At 47.4% G+C, this 19,831-nt stretch overlaps 1 protein-coding gene across 4 annotated transcripts in view; it reads right to left on the bottom strand.

The window, feature by feature from the left end:
* The window catches only part of LOC142284729 (tapasin-related protein-like), a 59,995-nt gene that overhangs the window by 20,479 nt on the left and 19,685 nt on the right, over window positions 1-19,831 (bottom strand). For all 4 annotated transcript variants that reach the window (XM_075333218.1, XM_075333219.1, XM_075333220.1 and 1 more), the window contains exons 3-6: window positions 11,977-12,222; window positions 9,162-9,503; window positions 4,751-5,080; window positions 286-366 (exon numbers count right to left, since the gene is read on the bottom strand). In XM_075333218.1, the coding sequence (XP_075189333.1) occupies window positions 286-366; window positions 4,751-5,080; window positions 9,162-9,503; window positions 11,977-12,222 (999 nt within the window). The remainder of the gene's footprint in view (window positions 1-285; window positions 367-4,750; window positions 5,081-9,161; window positions 9,504-11,976; window positions 12,223-19,831) is intronic.

Genomic DNA, 19,831 nt, shown 5'->3' with positions numbered 1-19,831 from the left:
TCGCGGGCAGGGTCCTCTCTCCTCCTGTACCAGTCTGTTTTGTATTGTTAATGATTGTTGTACGTATACCCTCTTTCACTTCTAAAGCGCCATGGAATAAATGGCGCTATAGTAATAAATAATAATGATAATAATAAATAATAATATCAGATAATTATTTCATTATATTATATTTTACACAGAACATATTTTAAATACCTATAAAGACATAAAAAAGAAATATATTTAGATTTCACATCTACTGTAAAGTTGAAAGTAGAAAGTCATAAAAAGTGCACTTATTACCTTTACAGAACATTCTCACAAAGTAGAGAAGAGCCAGAATCAGAAAGGTAATGAAGACCATGAGAAACCAAGGTGGAGATTCTGTCAGGCGACAACAAAAAATATTGTAAATGACAAACACTTTGGCAGAATTTGCAGATTGCTTTGTTCTCTTAGTTTTATGTGGACTGTATATATATGAAGGCAGCCATGATGGTGGTACTGTGAAACTGGTTCATATGGTGACTGGTTTGGCATTGTCCATGGAGAGGGTCACTGGCAGAGATCATTTAGGACTGGTATTTTATACATCAGTTGTAATCCGTATAGCACTGGAGTAAGAGATGTTACATTTCCAAACAGGTGCAACTCCTTAATAATCCTGGAGCATCTTGGGCTGTTCAGACACCTGAAAATAAATCTATGCCCGATTAGAAAGCCATGGACCTCATAGGAGGGAGGGGCGACATGACCAAAGGGAAGGGAAGGAGGGATGGGGTTAATAAAAGAAATAGGGTGCATTATGGGACGCTATATGGGATTGGTCAGGAAAAGGGTCCCTACAGGAGGAGGGGGGGGGAGTATATAAAGAACTGGGGAGGGGTCTTACCTCCCTTGTGACTCTGGACAGCGACGGATTCCCACCCACCCTCCCTTGTGGTTTTGAGTTTTAATTAAGCTATGTCTGTCAAAAAAAAATAATAAATAAATAAATAAAAACATGAAGGGGAAATGTGTTTGTCGCAGCAGCGGGGGTAGGTCTGGTCCAGAGGCGGTTTTAAGGGATTGGTAGCTGGACCGAGAGACACTATCTTGGTATGGTGTCTCCGGGTTCTGGGAATTGCAGGCACGGGGTTCTGCAAAGTTTGGGGGGGTATTAATCCGTGGGGTGATTAATACCTTATCTCTGGGTCAGAGTGTTGCGGCCAGGGATATTGGTGTAAGAAGTAGTTTCTGGACCAGGCCTACATAGGGTTACATTATACTGTTTGTTATTTATGTGTTACCTATTATTATTTGTTTGGGGTCGCCCGTTGGACGGCGCCCCCTTGTGTTAGAGTGTTAATAATAGGTAATAAAGGTTGCTGTGGCCATTTATTAACCAAGTCTCATGCAGTCGGTGTATTATTTATTAAGGTTAAGTTTGGGGTATCGTGAAAACATCACGACCGGAGAATCCTTCCTCAGTGGTCATGAGCAAGTGAAAAACTGAGGTATAATTTATGCCAATATGAGTTTTAAATTTTAGTGGTCCTACCGCCTCTGCCCAATTCTGCAAATGTTTTTGGCCACGTTTCCAAAATGGCATAAGAAGTTGCAAGTTTTAGTGTCACTGAAGTGTGTATGAAAGTTTAAATGTCCCTATTCCAAAAAATTGGCTTATAGCCTTTCATTTACTCTTCACATGCTCAGGATTACAGTGAGCCCGGGTTCAGACAGCTTTATTGCACAGTCTGTATACCTGACATCAGGCTGTAATTTCGGGACAAGAGACCCTCCTTCAGTCCAGACAGTGGTCCATATATAGACTGTGACATATGGCCACCTGAACCCGGCCTGAAAGGGATTTCTTCAACATTTTAGCACACAAATCTTCCATATATCTTATGTATCATTTATGTCAAGTTTTTCTTTTAGATTCTGTTAGCGTAATTAAGAGAAAAACCCACACCAAATAAGTTAGACCAGTGCAAACCTCTCTGATGAAGGCTTCCTCTGACACCACCAAAGGTCCAACAGAAGACAAACTCCATCCAAAGATGGCTTAGAGCAATTTATTAGAATCTATTTCTTATGGATCTATTTACAAACAACCCATTTTACGTTACAGATGATACACCCTGTCCTTCTTCTGCATGATGCATGATACGCCCTGCCTGAGCAACACCCACACAAAAATGTGGTAGACCAGTGCATTTGATTAGGCCTTGCTCTGACACCACTAAAGACCAAAGGTCCAAAAAAAAAGACAACTCCATCTGGAGATGACTTACCGTATTTTTCGGACCATAAGACACACTTTTTTCCCCCCAAATGTTGGGGGAAAGTGGGGGGTGCGTCTTATGGTCTGACTATAGGGCTGCGGCCGGGAATGTGGGTGCTGCGGTGGAGCGGGCCATCGGGGGCACGAGCAGGCTGCAGCAGCACCTGCCGTGACCACGTGGGCCCGCTCATTACATATGCACGCCCATCCTCTCGCCCATCATCTCTCAGCGAAACCGGCGCTGACAGGTGGGCGGGGTGATGGGCAGGGGGGGGGGTGCGCGCATAATTAACAGCCGGACGTGATCACCCCTGGCAACTACAGCCTGGAGTGATCATGTGCGGCTGTATTCACTGCCCCCCGTGCGTCATTATCAGTGCGGGGTGCAGTGAATCAGTACACTCACCCGTCACCGCGTGTGGAGCCGTCCCCCTGCAGCATCACGCGATGTCTTCCTGTCTGTGCCGGTCAGCTGATCTGGACACTAGCGGCGCGCACAGCGATGACGTCATCGCTGTGCGCGCCGCTAGTGTCCACCAGCTCAGCTGACCGGCACAGACAGGAAGACATCGATTCGCGATGCTGCAGACAACGGTGACGGCTCCACACGCGGTGACGGCTCCACACAGCGGTGCTGCAGCTGAGACAGAGATCGGTGCTTCAGGGAGTGAGGAAAGGTGAGTATAAACGTTTATTTTTTTTTCTGTGCCACAGGCCATATACCAGGATGGGGGTATATCATGAGCAGGATGGATGGGGGTATATCATGAGCAGGATGGATGGGGGTATATCATGAGCAGGATGGATGGGGGGTATATTATGAGCAAGATGGATGGGGGTATATCATGAGCAGGATGGATGGGGGGTATATCATGAGCAGGATGGATGGGGGTATATCATGAGCAGGATGGATGGGGGGTATATTATGAGCAGGATGGATGGGGGTATATCATGAGCAGGATGGATGGGGGTATATCATGAGCAGGATGGATGGGGGTATATCATGAGCAGGATGGATGGGGGTATATCATGAGCAGGATGGATGGGGGGTATATTATGAGCAGGATGGATGGGGGTATATCATGAGCAGGATGGATGGGGGTATATCATGAGCAGGATGGATGGGGGGTATATTATGAGCAGGATGGATGGGGGGTATATTATGAGCAGGATGGATGGGGTTATAGCATGAGCAGGATGGATGGGGGTATATCATGAGCAGGATGGATGGGGGGTATATTATGAGCAGGATGGATGGGGGGTATATTATGAGCAGGATGGATGGGTGGTATATTATGAGCAGGATGGGGGTATATGAGCAGGATCATATACAAGGCAGGAGGATCATTACCAGAATGGGGTACCTTAGTAGAGAATTTGGGGACATTACCCCCATAACAGTGTCAGCAGCAGATCCTCGCCCCATAACAGTGTGTCATGACCATATTTTTTGGTTAAAATTTTAATTTTCCTATTTTCCTCCTCTAAAACCAGGGTGCGTCTTATGGTCAGGTGCGTCTTATAGTCCGAAAAATACGGTAGATCAATTTATCAGTGTCTATTTCTTATGGATAAATTTACAAACAACCTATTTGACGTTACAGTTGATACGCCCTGTCTGAGCAACACCCACACAGAATGAGTTAAACCAGTGCATTTGATGAGGCCTTGCTCTGACACCACCAAAGACCAAAGGTCCAATAGAGGACAACTCCATCCGGAGATGACTAAAGCCCGCTTTACACACTACAATATATCTTACGATGTGTCGGCGGGGTCACGTCGTAAGTGACGCACATCCGGCATCGTAGGTTACATTGTAGTGTGTGACAGGTACGTGCGATTGCGAATGAACGGTAAAACGTTCATCGCATACACGTCGTTCATTCCTCATGAATTGAACGTCCGGTTGTTCATTGTACCGGGGGTAGCACACATCGAAGTGTGTGACACCCCGGGAACGATGAACAGATCTTACCTGCGTCCTGCAGCTCCCACCGGCAATGCGGAATGAAGGAGGTGGGCGGGATGTTTACGTCCCGCTCAGCTCCGCCCCTCCGCTTCTATTGGCCGGCTGCCGCGTGACGTCGATGTGACGCCGAACGTCCCTCCCACTCCAGGAAGTGGACGTTCGCCGCCCACATCGAGGTCATATGGACGGGTAAGTACGTGTGACGGGGGTTAATCGTATGTGCGGCACATTCAACAAAATTGAACATGCCGCACATACGATGGGGGCGGTTACGATCGCATACGATATCATATGCAGAATTGTAACGTGTAAAGCAGGCTTTAGATCAATTAATCAGAGTGTATTTCTTATGGATTCATTTACAAACAGCCTATTTGATGTTACAGATGATACGCCCTGTTCTTCTGCATGGATGGAAGAAAGGACCTCTGAATTATTTTCTCCAGTAGCCCACATACGTTTATAGATGTATACAGTACACAAAATTGCATGGTGTTAACCCCCCCCCAAAGTAATAATATATATAGTACCTGATACTATGAGCGTCACGCTCTTCCGGATTGGTTTCTTCAGACTCTCATGTTCCACACGGCAGGTGAATTTGACTCCATTGTCTGGGAGGGACACTTTGAGCAGGAAGAAACCAGTGAGGCTGTAGGTGCCATTCCGGTTGATCCTGTGGCTGCTGTAGATGACATTGGACATTACAGATGGCAGCAGTGCAGTGTTTGGGAGCTCGCGCAGCCACTCGATGGTGACGTCCAGTGGATAGTAATTGGAGGCATCACAAGCAAACTTGATCTCATCGCCTTCTGTCAGAGTAAGGATGGAGTCCACATTTAGACTAACTGTGGGGCTTTCTGTAAGAAAAGATGTCTTTCATAGCAGGTATTAAGAAACTGATCATTTATTGGTGAAAGTCATGTTTGGGCTAGAATCTGCAATAAGTGATGAATACGTCACCCATATTCAGGACAGTAATGTATCAGTCACATTTGTACATTTGTAAAATACTTCACAAACAAGGTGTGATATGTACACAGAATAAAAAGAGCCTCTATTTTAAAGGAGGCCGAAGTAGAAATGCAGCTAAGGCCAGTTTCACACATCCGGCATTTCGCAGGATTGCCGGATCCGGCACGCTCCAGTACAGTGTATACAGTACAATGACAACGCGGTAAGCTCCGGTCACATGCTGTCATGTGACCGGAGCAGGTGACCGGAGCTTGCCACGATGCCATTGTACAGTATTACACTGTACTGGAGTGTGACGGATCCGGCAATCCTGCGAAAAGCCGGATGTGTGAAACGGGCCTAAATGTAGAATACTATTGACAATGATGTTCTTGTGCTGGAGCATCGCAGTCTCTCCCTATGTTTAGAGCAATAAACTCCACCTATATAACTTCAAAAGTAAAGCTGTGTGCTCACGCTGCGTTTTTTGCTGTGTTTTAGCCGCGTTTTTGGTTCAGTTTGTTGCCCAAAACTGCATTTGTTCCCTTCTCCCAAAGTCTATGAGAATTCAGATTTGCTGAGCACACGTTGCTTTTTTTTTTGCCCGCAGTTTTGGGTTGACAAAAAACCTTCAGCATGTGAATTCTTTGTGTGTGCTTTTTTTTTTTTTAGGTCTTCCAGCCCTTGACTTCACTAAAAAAATAAAAAAAAAATAAAAAATGCATAGGAAAAAAAAAGCGCAAAAACACATGGGTTTTTTTTTGTTGCGTTTCCTGGCACAAGGTGCGTTTTTCTGCTACAAGGAGCAGTTTTTTTGTGAACAACTTTTCTACAGCATAAGCACATAGCCTAACTACTAGAAATGTTATTTAAATACATTTTGCAATAGGGTTTGTCGTTAGCGATGAGCGAGTGCTACCATGTTCTGGTGCTCAGTACTCAATAAGCAGTTGGACGCTGGCACGGGCTCGACTCGTGTACTGAGTATGATGAAAGTCAATGGGGAACTCAAGCGGTTTTCTGAAAGATCTACAGGAAAAATGCTCGATTTTCCCACTGACTTCCAGCATACTTGGTAAACGAGTCGAGCCCAGTCGAACATCTGTCAGCTCGTTACAAGTACCGAGCACCCGAGCATGGTAGTGCCCGCTCATCACTATTAGTCATCTTACTTTGCTGCCTTCATGGAACAAATAGGTGCTAATATGTGCTTTTCCAAGGATTTAGGGCTCATGCACACGTTGCGTAATTGCATGCATTTATGCTGCGAAATGCACGCGTCCTGCGTCCCCTGCACAATCTATGAAGATTGTGCATGGTACGTGCTCACAATGCTTTTATGAACGCAGCGATTTTGGTGCTAAAATTTTGGCCCAAATCCGTACAGTCATAAAATGAGCATGTCAATTATTCCGTGCACTATGGATACAGCTCCCACTCTGTCTATGGTGGGGACAGCAGCTAGAGTACGTGAAATCGGCTTTTTTCTACAAAAAAACTGCATCCATTATGCAGTGTTTCTGCAGCGATTTGAAGCGCACATGTGCTGTCAAATCGCTGCAGAATATTCAGCAATTACGTGCGCATGAGCCCTTAGATCCTTATTCCATATCTGGAGTACAGAAGTTCCAATTCTGAGTGTGAGGAAGAACAGAGTCTTCATAGTGTGTAGGGAGGGGGTTGAGCCTTCATAGTATGTGCAGTCTCTCATATATAGCAGTCACAGTGAGGGGAGGTCCGAAACTGGGTCTGCACTGTGCTTTCACCGACAAGAATCTGTTTTTCACAACACACCCTAGTATAGGAGAGAACACACGACAATCCTTCTTGTCACTGGACCACAGACTGCCCGACTGCTTTCCCTACAAGCTCACCAGGATCCTCACTAGTTCAATGATACCGCCTTAGGCCTCTTTCACACATCCGTGAAAATCATGCACGTTTTTCACGGACGTGTCAAAGGTGCGTATTGCCCTCCGTGAGCCGTGTTTATGGCACACGTGTGTTCTCTGTGTGTTATTCATGAAAACACACGGAGAATGGTAACTTTCTGCTCACCTGTCCCTGACGTTGCGGTCCATGGTGCTGATCTTCGGTCTCCGGTCCTGCTGACTCCCCGCTGCTGCTGCTTCCGGCCGCAGTGAAGTGAATATGCAATGAACATAATGAGCGGCGGTCGGAAGCAAGTGACAGCAGCGGCAGAGACAGCAGAACTGGAGAAGGTGAGTAAAGGTTTTTATTTTTTTCTCAGACACGTGTGTTTTCTCCGGTGCGTGTCACACGGAACACCTCCATATGGCCATTTGCGTTCCATGTGACACCCGTGATGCCAGAGAAAAACGGACATGTCTACGTGTGGAGCACACGGGCACACGTATGCTTCACATGGACACACGTTCCATGGCAGAACACACACGTGAGTGCAGACCCATTGATTTTAATGGGTCTACGTGTGCCCGTGTCTCCGGCACATGAGGAAACGGACCAAACACGTACCGGAGACACGGACGTGTGAAGGGGGCCTTAGAGTGCACACACTGCTCCTCCTGCACTTGTATGTGGGAGATTAATAATCTAAATAAGGAGTACGGCTCTATGCACTTGGTACAGAACAGATCAGCATCTATTTTCTCCACGAAGGCTTCAACATAGGATAAATAACACTATAACAGAATATATACAAATTACATTTCTAGTTAAAAAATACAGGAGTTAAGTTGCATTAAATAAGCTTTAATTCTATGAAGTGAAATTTGGAGATTTACACAAAATTAAGACAAAGCCATTTAACCAAATTCCATGAATTGTTTATACGTGATGTTAGGGAAATAAATCAAAATAACATTTTATCGCTGGAAATCTTCCAATTCTCTATGTATTTTAGCCTTAAGGCATCATTTCAGGGTTTTTGTTATTGCACTGTAGGACTGTTGCTTTAAATCTAAAGGCTGCTTTACATGCTACGAGATCGCTAAAGCGATCTCGTTGGGGTCACGGAATTTGTGACGCACATCCGGCCGCTTTAGCGATGTCATTGCATGTGACACCTATTAGCGATTTTGAATCGTTGCAAAAACGTTCAAAATCGCTAATGGGTGACATGCCCCCCCTATTCCCAACTATCGTTGTTGCTGCAGTAACGATGTTGTACCTCGTTCCTGCGGCAGCACACATCGCTATGTGTGACGCCGCAGGAACGAGGAACCTCTCCTTACCTGAGTCCCGCCAGCAATGAGAAAGGAAGGAGGTGGGCGGGATGTTCGTCCCGCTCTTCTCCGCCCCTCCACTTTGATTGGGCGGCCGCTTAGTGACGTCGCTGTGACACTGAACGAACCGCCCCCCTTAGAAAGGAGGCGGTTCGCCGGTCACAGCGACGTCGCAGAGCAGGTATGTGCGTGTGATGCTGCGGTAGCAATAATGTTAGCTACGGCAGCGATCACGACATATCGGCCGTACGATGGGGGCAGGGACTATCACGCTCGAAATCGCTAGCATCGGCTAACGATGTCGCAGCGTGTAAAGCCCGCTTAAGTCCCCTGACCTTTTACATATATTTACCTTCTAGCGGCTTCATCTGTGGCTAGCACCTCTTCGGTTGGTCTCCTGTGATTTGTAACCTGCCACCAACTCCAATGTTTGATGGAGCCGGAGATGAAAACTCAATACAACTCTATGAGAGCCTTGTCCTGACTCTAATAGACTTGCATTAAGAGTAAAATAACCTCTGACTTCCAGCCAATCAGAAGTTACAGTTACAAGATGGCACCGAGGGATTGGAGCAGCATCTATAAACGGTGGAGCCGCCGGAAGATGAATATATGACAGGCGGCAGGGGGCTTAGATTCAAAGTGGCACTCCAGCAGTGAAAAAAAATCAAAACATCGGTGTGGTGCTTTAAATACCAGCAATAATAATATTTATATAGTTGCATTTCACACATTATTATAATTCTATCTAAAGCCGATGAGAAAAGCACAAAGCACAGACCTCTGATTTGTAGACGGATCTGCTGCTCTGCGAAGAGAGAAGCTACAGATACGGAGCAGGTGTAAAGTCCTTCACTTGTTAGCGCCAGATTATTAACAATTAGCGAGGCGCGTCCGTTCTGTAACTCTTCCTCCTGCATATAAACGTCTTTCCTCTTATGTTCCAGCTTTTTTGTGACTCCATTATAAGAAAGTAATTTTACTTCTAGACTTCCCCGACCTAGATAACTCCAAGTCACCAAGACTTCAGCCCGGTGATCCACCGCGAAGGCACAATCCAGGAGCGCGCTGTCCGCTAGTGTCGCGTAGATATTTGGGGTTTTGGTACTTATCATGAAAGTAGCTGCAAACAAAAATGTGATAAAGGAGACAGAAATATCATTACAGCATTTACTATGGACAATGAATATTTTATTTATAGGACTTCTCAGATCATCGTCCATCATATCACGCAATCTGTCTCCAGCTATTCACAGAAAAGTGAAAATCCACATTTTATTCTATTTAGTAGAAATGGTTCACATTCTGCTGAAAAACTTCCTAATATACAATTTTTACACCCCCATAGACTTGAAGGGAATGTGTCACCAGGCTTTTACCTCCTAATCTGAAAGCAGCATACGTAGGGGCAGAGACGCTGATTCCAGCGATGGGTCACTTGCTGAACTGCTTAGTGTAGTTTTGATAAAATCACAGTTTAATCAGCAGGAGATTATCATTTGGGGACTACTTGGCGTGCTGCAGGTAGTCCAACATATTCATGAGCTCTGTATAACTGCTAGATCTGCAGCAGAGAAAACATTGATTTTATCAAAATGACAGCAAACCGCTCAGTAAGTGACACATCGCTGGAATCGGGGTCTCTGCATTATGTTGCTCTCAGAAACGGTAGAAAAAAACCTGGTGACAGATTCCCTTTAACCCCTTGTCAACTGTGGTTGTACACGCACCAGCACTAAATGGAGAGGGCTCAGGGAGAAAAATATGAAAGTTTATATCACCCCATTTTCAGCAAATGAAAAAATCAAAACATCAAAAATAAACATACTTGCTATTGAAGTGTGTGTGATTGCCCAAAGTAATAACATTTAAAAATATTCATCATATAAGTGAATGCTCACATAAAAAAATTAAAGAAAAATGTCGGATTTTATATTTTTTATTGACTGCACCTCTGCAAAAAAAATACAATAAAAAGTGAAAAAAAGGCTGCTTAGTAAAGTTTTGCTACAATCATTGTTTTATCAGCAAGAGATTGTCATTAGTGGTCTACTAAAAACCTGCTGCCAGGTAGTTCTCCATATTCATGAACTCTGTATGACTCCACCTCACCACTAACAGTTTTCTGTGTACACAGTACAGGTGTAGAAAACTGTCAATCACAGGAGGGGGCGGAGTAATAGAGCACCACATTCAGAGAACTGGTAAACCTGCAGCAAGCAGATAAAATAATGATTTTATCAAATTATGGCAAGTAACTCAGTAAGTGAAACATCGCTGGAATCAGGGTCTCTGCCCCTACGTTATGCTGCTCTCAGATGAAGGAACAAAAACCTGGTGACAGATCCACTATAACCACTAAAAAAAAAAAAAGAAATAAAGAATAAATAAAATGAATCTTATATGGTATCATCATAATCATACTCTGCTAAAGAATTCACGTTGGCAAATCAATTTTTTGGGTGCATTGCATGCCATACAATTGCCCTCCCTCCCCCCCCCCGCACACACACACAAAAAAGCATTTTTTTTTCAACTATTTCTCCCTACTTGGATTTTTTCCCCATTTTTTAGTACATTATGTAATAAAATGACTGGTGTCAATTAAATTAAAGAATGTAATTTCTGGGAAAAATAAACAATGTCCACACTGCTATGATGACAGAAAAATAAATAAAAGTTGTGGCTCCTGGATTATGGGGGGAAAAAAGCTAAAAAAAAAAATATTTTATATATATATATATATATATATATATATATATATATAATAACAATAATAATAAAAATTGCCCATTCCTTAAGTGGCTAAGGGTCGTTTCACACATTCGGCATTTCGCCGGATTCGGCATACTCAAGTACAGTCTTAATACTGTACAATGGCATCGCGGCAAGCTCCGGTCACATGCTCCGGTCACATGAGAGCATGTGACTGGAGGTTGGCGCGATGCCATTATACTGTATTACACTGTACTGGAGTGCGCCGGATGTATGAAACGGCCCTAAATGATCATTTTGGCTACCTGCAGCCCCCATTAGGGAAATATTGGGTGTTTATTATATACAGATTTATTAGTGAGTTCAATGGGAGCTGTAAGTCCCTAAGGTATACACTTACTTCACATGTAGCAATCGCCAACATGATGGGGCCTGCACTAAGCTATAGGAATAGCAGGCACGGTGCTCTACGCTATTTGTGTAGGGTGGCTTTTCGTAGTCACTTTGAATGTCTGCAGTACTAGACTGATTGCTGCCATCTTGTCACCTACATCATTCAATAGGGAGAGACTACTAAGCTGCTGTAAAATATCTGGCACCTGGTCTTATCTCCTGCAGGAATAAAAGATCAGGCATATGGAAAGCTATATGTCTAATCGCCCCTACCCAGACATGTGCTGCAAGGCATAGTACTGTATGTGTGCCCCTATGCAAAGTGATCGGCCAACCTCATAGTGCCAGCTTTAGACAACTTTCTTGTTTGTACGGCCATGTCTGATTGAGGGGCGGCCAGAAAACAATACCATAGTAGTGCAATGTCTAGGACTTTCCCCGCACTGCTGGTAGAAGTCCCTGTCCTATTATTTAACGCCTGCACTTACCCAACACAAGATGTCTGTCCTCTTCGTCCTTCTCTGGCGTCTCAGGCAGTTTTGTGAAAAACGTTGCAGTATGAAATTTGCCACCATTGTGCTGAACCCTATAGATATACCAGGAATCAACTGCATTGTCTGGATTTATAACACCGGGCCATAAAATCTGGGTGTTGGCTGTGAAATATGGAGCAATGTCACATTTCACGTCTTCTAAACCATCCTTCAAAAACGGCATCAGATTTACTGGAGAATCTGGAAAAAGAAAAAAAAAAAACGGTATACTAAATCAGACCGAAAAATAAACCGACCATAGTGCAAAGATAAATCAGCACAAATCTTGTAGACCGCACACTCTTATGGGCAGGAGCCGCTCCCACTTTGTACTACGACTGATGGGCAATGCTTGTGTTATTTGTGGTTCTTAAACAGAAGAGAAAAATAAAAGTTATTATTAGAGTTCAGCAAATCTGAAAATTCGATTTGGGCAGAAGGATTATAGTCTGCATCAGATTAAATGGGTATTCCCATCTTCATGATCCTATCCCAATATAAAGTAGGTGTAATAAATAATAATAATAATATTAGGAAATACCTTCAATTAGAAATGTAATATAGTTCTTCTGATATAGCCTTGCCTCTTACCTCATGTGCAGGGCATTGCAGTAGCTGAGGTATCCATGGTTACGACTAGAGATGAGCGAACCGGTCCTGGTTCGGCTTGAGGTCGGTTCGCCGAACGGAGGTCCCGTTCGAGTTCGGTTCGTCGAACGTTCGACGAACCGAACTCGAACCGCATAGGAAACTATGGCAGGCATTCACAAACACATAAAAACACCTAGAAAACACCCTCAAAGGTGTCCAAAAGGTGACAAACAACTCACAACACAACACAAACACATGGGAAAGTGACAAGGACATATACTCATGCGAAAACAAAAGAGCTGGACAATGAAAAAGAGGAGGACACACAGATATATGAGCATATGCAAGGAAACATCGATTACATTATTGTGCAACTTGAGCCCTGCTCATTTTAGGCTTCCAATCTGGATAAATTGCCTGAGCTCGCCACGTACGCCTTGGGGGTCTTGTCATGTCCTGCAGCCAGCGTTCTCTCGGAACATGTCTTCAGTGCTGCTGGGGGTCTGCTGGCAGATAAGCACACGTGTCTGTCCACTGACAATGTGGACATGGCTCTCAGAGGACTTTTCTTACCCTGGGTCAGCCAGGGGACAGGAAAGGCACGCGTATTTTTGAGAGTGCTTCATGCAAAGCATCTGTTTCATTTTGAAAAGGGGGGTCAACTGATGCCAGTCAAGTGGTGTGTGTGGCCCAATTAGTGGCAACGAGGGAGACTGTGGTTGGAGTCCCCTCGCTGTGTTTCTAAAAGAACCAAAATGAACAAGTCATGGCTCTCAGAGGACTTTTCTTCCCCTGGGTCATCCAGGGGACGGGAAAGGCACGCGTATTTTTGCGAGTGCTTCATGCAAAGCATCTGTTTCATTTTGAAAAGGGGGGTCAACTGATGCCAGTCAAGTGGTGTGTGTGGCCCAATTAGTGGCAACGAGGGAGACTGTGGTTGGAGTCCCCTCGCTGTGTTTCTAAAAGAACCAAGATGAACAAGTCATGGCTCTCAGAGGACTTTTCTTCCCCTGGGTCAGCCAGGGGACGCGAAAGGCACACGTATTTTTGAAAGTGCTTCGTGCAAAGCATCTTTTTCATTTTGAAAAGGGGGATCAACTGATGCCAGTCAAGTGGTGTGTGTGGCCCAATTAGTGGCAACGAGGGAGACTGTGGTTGGAGTCCCCTCGCTGTGTTTCTAAAAGAACCAAAATGAACAAGTCATGGCTCTCAGAGGACTTTTCTTCCCCTGGGTCATCCAGGGGACGGGAAAGGCACGCGTATTTTTGCGAGTGCTTCATGCAAAGCATCTGTTTCATTTTGAAAAGGGGGGTCAACTGATGCCAGTCAAGTGGTGTGTGTGGCCCAATTAGTGGCAACGAGGGAGACTGTGGTTGGAGTCCCCTCGCTGTGTTTCTAAAAGAACCAAGATGAACAAGTCATGGCTCTCAGAGGACTTTTCTTCCCCTGGGTCAGCCAGGGGACGCGAAAGGCACACGTATTTTTGAAAGTGCTTCGTGCAAAGCATCTTTTTCATTTTGAAAAGGGGGATCAACTGATGCCAGTCAAGTGGTGTGTGTGGCCCAATTAGTGGCAACGAGGGAGACTGTGGTTGGAGTCCCCTCGCTGTGTTTTACATGATTTTCGAAGGGCATGACATGCCTAAGAGGTTGAGTTTCATCATCTGCAACTTGTTGGCAACAGAAAGGCTGCCTTTACACCCTTTTGAGACCGAGGATTTTCGAGACCTTATGCCCATTGCAGTGCCCCAAGAGCCGATGGACAGTCGTCACTCCTTCTCCAAGAAAGGCGTGCCTGCGCTACCACAGTAGGTCGCACACAACCTCACCAATTCCTTGAGAAACTCTGTGTGTGACAGGGTGCATTTCAACACAGATACTTGGACCAGTAAGCATGGACAGGGGAGTTACATGTTGCTGACTGGGCACTGGGTAACTATGGTGAGAGATGGAGAAGGGTTTGCTGTACAAGTCTTGCCGTCCCCACGACTTGTGTGTCAATCCTTCCTCTGTATGTACAAGTTCCTCCACTGCTTCTGCCTCCTCAACCTCGTGTGGGTCCTCCACCTCGGCCCAAACCCTGTGTGGTCAGGCCACCCTTCCTTGTAACTGCGCCCAAGGAATCCCACACACCTCCTTACTATGCTGGCAGCAGAGCTCAAGGCCATCAGGCGGTCAAATGTTTACTTTGAAATGTAGGGGAAATGTGAGACACCGCTGAGGAATTGTGGACGGTTAGCTCTGGAGAGTGAGACCGAGTTTCATCAATGGTTGTCTCCACTCAACCAGCAGTCAGGGAAGGTCGGGTGCGACAATGATGCAAACCAGTCTGCGACCCTTCTTCAGGGCAATGTGACACACGTGCCTTGTATGGCTCACGTGTTGAACCTGGTTGTCCAGCAATTTTTAAAACACTATCCCGGCCTACATGGCCTTCTGCAGAGGGCACGGTGTAACGCCTGCCTGGATCGACACACTCAGATGGGCTGTAAAGGATAGGCTAGAGGCAAGCCACTCACCAAGCTGGACACCCAGAACCCTGAAACCCTTTAACCCCTATACAGTGATTTGGAATTACACAGGGCCCAAGTTGATCAATACCTGTGGAAGGCTGCAGTTCCAGAGAATAGTAGTCATGCAGGGTCAAAAACATTAATTGAGGAAGAGGAACAGAATGGGATGGCCAGGACTTAATCAGAAAACAAGCAGAGGTGAAATGCAGATCGGCCAACGAGGTACATAAACAGCAAGCAGGAAAAGTAGTCAGGTAACAAGCACACAAACTCATAAAACTGAACTGGGGGTAACAGTAACAAGAGGTTCATAGCTTTGTCTGGCAGTGGTCTGCAGACAGGAGGGGCCTAAAAAAGGGTGTGGTGTCTTCCCATTGGTTGTAGCTGAATGATGGTACTTCATCTGTGAGATACCCACCACCTACATTCAGCCTGTGGTTCTGTATCTGTCAAGGTAACGCAACCCAGTGGGTGACCATAACCTGCGTCCACCTGCGCCGCAGGCATCGACTCCTTTCCCATCATCAGCACTATGCACGAAAGGAACACGTTGTCACCTGGCGACTGCAGTACAAATTGATTGAGTGGACTACGTTGGTGACTTAACAGCCGTGTGCGGCAATGATGCAAACCTGTCTGCGGCCCTTCGTCAGGGCAATGTGACACACGTGCCTTGTATGGCTCACGTGTTGAATATGATTCTCCAGCAATTTTTAAAATACCATCCCGGCCTACATGGCCTTGTACAGCGGGCACGCTGCTATGTGCTCACTTTCATCCTTCGCACCCAGCAGCTCAACAACTTTCATCGCTCCTGAAGTCTTAGGATCTGGCGGTTAAACGCCGGAAATGCGATGTTCCGACACGCAGGAATTGGAATCTGCACATTTTGCAGCGTCTGTGGCAGCACCGCAGAGCCCTGCTGAAATACGGTATGACGTATACCCTGGGCTACCTTGATCCAGAGGTGGTGCAGATCACGCTGCTGGAGTGGTGTCAGATCAAGGACCTATGCACCCTTCTACACAGTTTACAAATGTCGACGAAGATGTTTAGCACTGGCGATGCCATTCTCAGCGTGACAATTCTGGTCATCTACAAGATGGAGCACACTGTAAGCATTATTCGGAGTCAGGTGTTGGTCCAAGAGGAAGGGGAGGAAGTACAGGAGGAGTCATATGCAGAAGGGATAATAAGATGTACAAGCTCCATACGTTGAGCGGCACCTAGGCGGCAGTCATGGTGGGGGATAGGGATTAACAAGGGCGCATAGTATCAGCAAAAATTGTTGAGGAAGGTGCAGGAGCCCATGAAGAAATGGAGGACGAACTTGCGATGGGCATGGAAGACTCAGCAGATGAGTGACCGCTTGCTCACATTTTGGTTGTGCGAGGTTGGGGGGAGAGGGCAGAGGAAGGAGGCACGATTCTCACCTCTCTGCCACCAACAAACCAAGGACTTGGCCCTCCTGGATGCACAAGACACATGAGCGCCTTCTTGCTGCACTACCTACAACATGACCCTCGGATTGTACGAATTCGAAGTAATGCTAACTACTGGGTTGCCACACTGTTAGATCCCCGGTACAAGACAGAATTTGGCTAAATAATTCCTGCCATAGAAAGGGACGCACGTATACAGGAGTATCTGCAGAAGGTGGTACGCAATCTTAGATCTGCTTTTCCACTAAACACCAGTGCTGCACAGAGTGAATCTCAACGCTTTGTCATGGATAGGAGGAAATGGTCTTTTACTTGTCCACATCTGAGGGACCGAGGGCTGGCTGCTGTGCTGCGATGGCATTGAGTACGGTGTTGAAGATTTGTGACAGGGAGGCCTCTGGCTGTGTAGTCGTGACCTCAGTGAATTCAAGGCACAACCCTGGCTCCACCACTCCTTCAATGTTGGGGACTGACTTGCTGGGACAATGTGTGTCAGTATCTTCAGCAAAAGGTGCACAAACAGTCCTCAGGCAGAAGTTGATGCCAATAAAAGATAACATTTATTTTTCACAGATACAATCCGGACAGCACGGCAATTCCTGTGGAGCTGGGGACAACCTGTCCAAACGCGCCCTCTAGTGGGGATATGCCCTGGGTACTCCACTTCTCCGGGCTCCCACTCCTAGGTCAAGCACACACCGGACCCACACCAGCGGAATTAGACCTTGAGGTTGCGTACTCCTCCGTTACTCCGGCGTCCCCTGATGTTCCGCTCAGACACACTGCCACTGATGGTCACACACTGCTGTCCCGGATCCGACTACCTTGCACACACACAGCCCTTCCCTAGACATTCAGCCGACTCCTCCTTCCCCGGTGGCAACAGCCGTCCCACTCGGCCACTAGGGGGTGCCCTAACACAACATACAATAATAACAATCAACATTTTTAATAATTACAATGCCGGGTAAACTATGCTGTTACTAGTAGGGGGTAGGCCCACCCACTACATGCCTCCCCTCTTAAAATCCGAGCCTCCCGGCAAGGCTCTGTTTAAAACATTTAACTGCAAACACATAAACATCATGGCGATAAACTCAGTCCAGTCCATCACCTGCGGCCCGTCCACAAAAGAGACGCCAGTCCAGGGCGCGACGGCTCGGCAGTGCTCCCGGTCTCTTAGATGGCGCCCGGAGGCTCAACAGCGCTCCCGGTCTTAGATGGCGCCCGGAGGCTCAGCAGCGCTCCCGGTCTTAGGTGGCGCCCGGAGGCTCAGCAGCGCTCCCGGTCTTAGGTGGCGCCCGGAGGCTCAGCAGCGCTCCCGGTCTTAGGTGGCGCCCGGAGACGCAACAGATATAAGAACTTGTAACAAAAACTTCTGCCGGTTAAACAACACTACCGGACTTCAAACAGGTGGACTGAAGAGGTTTACTCTGGAGGCCAGGACCGCTTCCACTCCTCTGCCTGTGCCTGTATATAGGCTCCCAGAGACTGCCCCGGCTTGCGGCGGATCCTCCGGAAGGACACGGGGGCAAAGGGTGGCTCCGCTGACGCAGCTGCTTCAGCTCCTGGCGGGGGTGATGGCGTCGCTACCCGGGATGGTGGTGGCGCGGGTGGCGGCGCGTCCAGAACGATGACCGGTTTATTGGTCACATGTTGACTCACGGTTACCACTGGGGGAACCTTCTCCGGGTCAGCGGTCGGGCCAGATGATGCTTCCGGGGCAGCAGACAAGGTGCGCCGGGAATGAGAGGGCGCGGACGGGACCGGTCTTGGATGGCTCCGGCGCCGCTTCTGTTGCTCCTCCCACTCCAGCTCGTCCTGCCACTGGGCCGCTTCCCGGGCGGTCGGCATCCGATTGACGGCAACGGCAAACAGGCCGCGACTTCCTGCGTCCGGCAAGAATTGGACTTTCTCGCCCGGCCAAAGTGTATGGAGTCGCTTGGGCAGCCCCTCCACATCCAGATGGACTCTATTATAGAAATAGTCGTCCCCGGTCTCTACTTCTCGGATGAACCCGTATCCCTCCTGCTGGTTAAATTTAACCACCACTCCGGTGGTGAACTGCAGGGCCAGCTCCTCGCCGCCGGGACCGGACAGCATTTCCCGGACGACGGTTTCAGCCATCAAGCGTTCTCTGACAGGGTCGGGTACCGGGGATGGAGCTCTGGGGTGCTGCACAGGGGAAGGGACGATGACCGGATCCCACACAAAGCCCAGGTGATCCTCCTCCGGCTGCTCAGCTAGCTCTTCGGCCGGCACTCCATATGAGGCAGTTGGTGCGGCAGCGACGGCGCCCGGCTGTAGGGTCTCCCAAGGGGGGCGCGTGGCATACGTTGCCCGGACCTCCGTGATCGTGCCTCCGGTCTTTGCATCCCACGTTGTCTTCCATGACACTTTTTCGGGCCGCGTGGAACCTCCCGGTCCAATCGGCAGGTCCACAAGGGAGGCTTCACTTGCAGCCGCAAACTTAGGCCGCCCACGGCCTAGACTGACCAGAGCCATGGTGGTGGCGAGCTCTTCCGGTTGTCCCGTCCTCTCCATATCTGTCTCTGTTGGCTGTATGACCAATGGCGACTGTGTCAAAGTTGAGACTGAGGGAAGAGGAGGCGGACCTTCGTTTCCCGCTCTTAAACAGAATCCTCCCCCAGCCTCATACATCCTCTTGACTCCTCCGCGGCGGTACTTCTTTTTCTTCCGAATACCGCCCACTTCGTATCTTTTCTTCAATGCCCTGGAACTGGCGCCTCCCCTCTTTGGGCGGAGTACTCTGTACCTCTTCCTTGGTACCGGCCAGCCCCAGGCTCTTCTTTCGGCGCCAACTTTTCGCGCCTTTTCTTCCACTTCACAGATAACGGCCCTCTTGCCGCCATCTTGTACCCGGTCCAACGCTACGGGCACTGTGTTCTCTTCCCACCAGGGGACTGGAAATCTTCCCTCGTAGTCGGGATCCTGTGTCCCAGGCACGACCTGATCTCCAGTTTCTTGGGTCCCTGGCAGGGGACTCGAATCCTGCCGACTACGCCACATGAAGATTTGTGACAGGGAGGCCTCTGGCTGTGTAGTCGTGACCTCAGTGAATTCAAGGCACAACCCTGGCTCCACCACTCCTTCAATGTTGGGGACTGACTTGGTGGGACAATGTGTGTCAGTATCTTCAGCAAAAGGTGCACAAACAGTCCTCAGGCAGAAGTTGATGCCAATAAAAGATAACATTTATTTTTCACAGATACAATCCGGACAGCACGGCAATTCCTGTGGAGCT

Source organism: Anomaloglossus baeobatrachus, chromosome 2 (genome assembly GCF_048569485.1).
Source record: "Anomaloglossus baeobatrachus isolate aAnoBae1 chromosome 2, aAnoBae1.hap1, whole genome shotgun sequence".
NCBI classification, from domain to species: domain Eukaryota; kingdom Metazoa; phylum Chordata; class Amphibia; order Anura; family Aromobatidae; genus Anomaloglossus; species Anomaloglossus baeobatrachus.
This window is presented reverse-complemented; position numbering and strand designations above follow the sequence as displayed.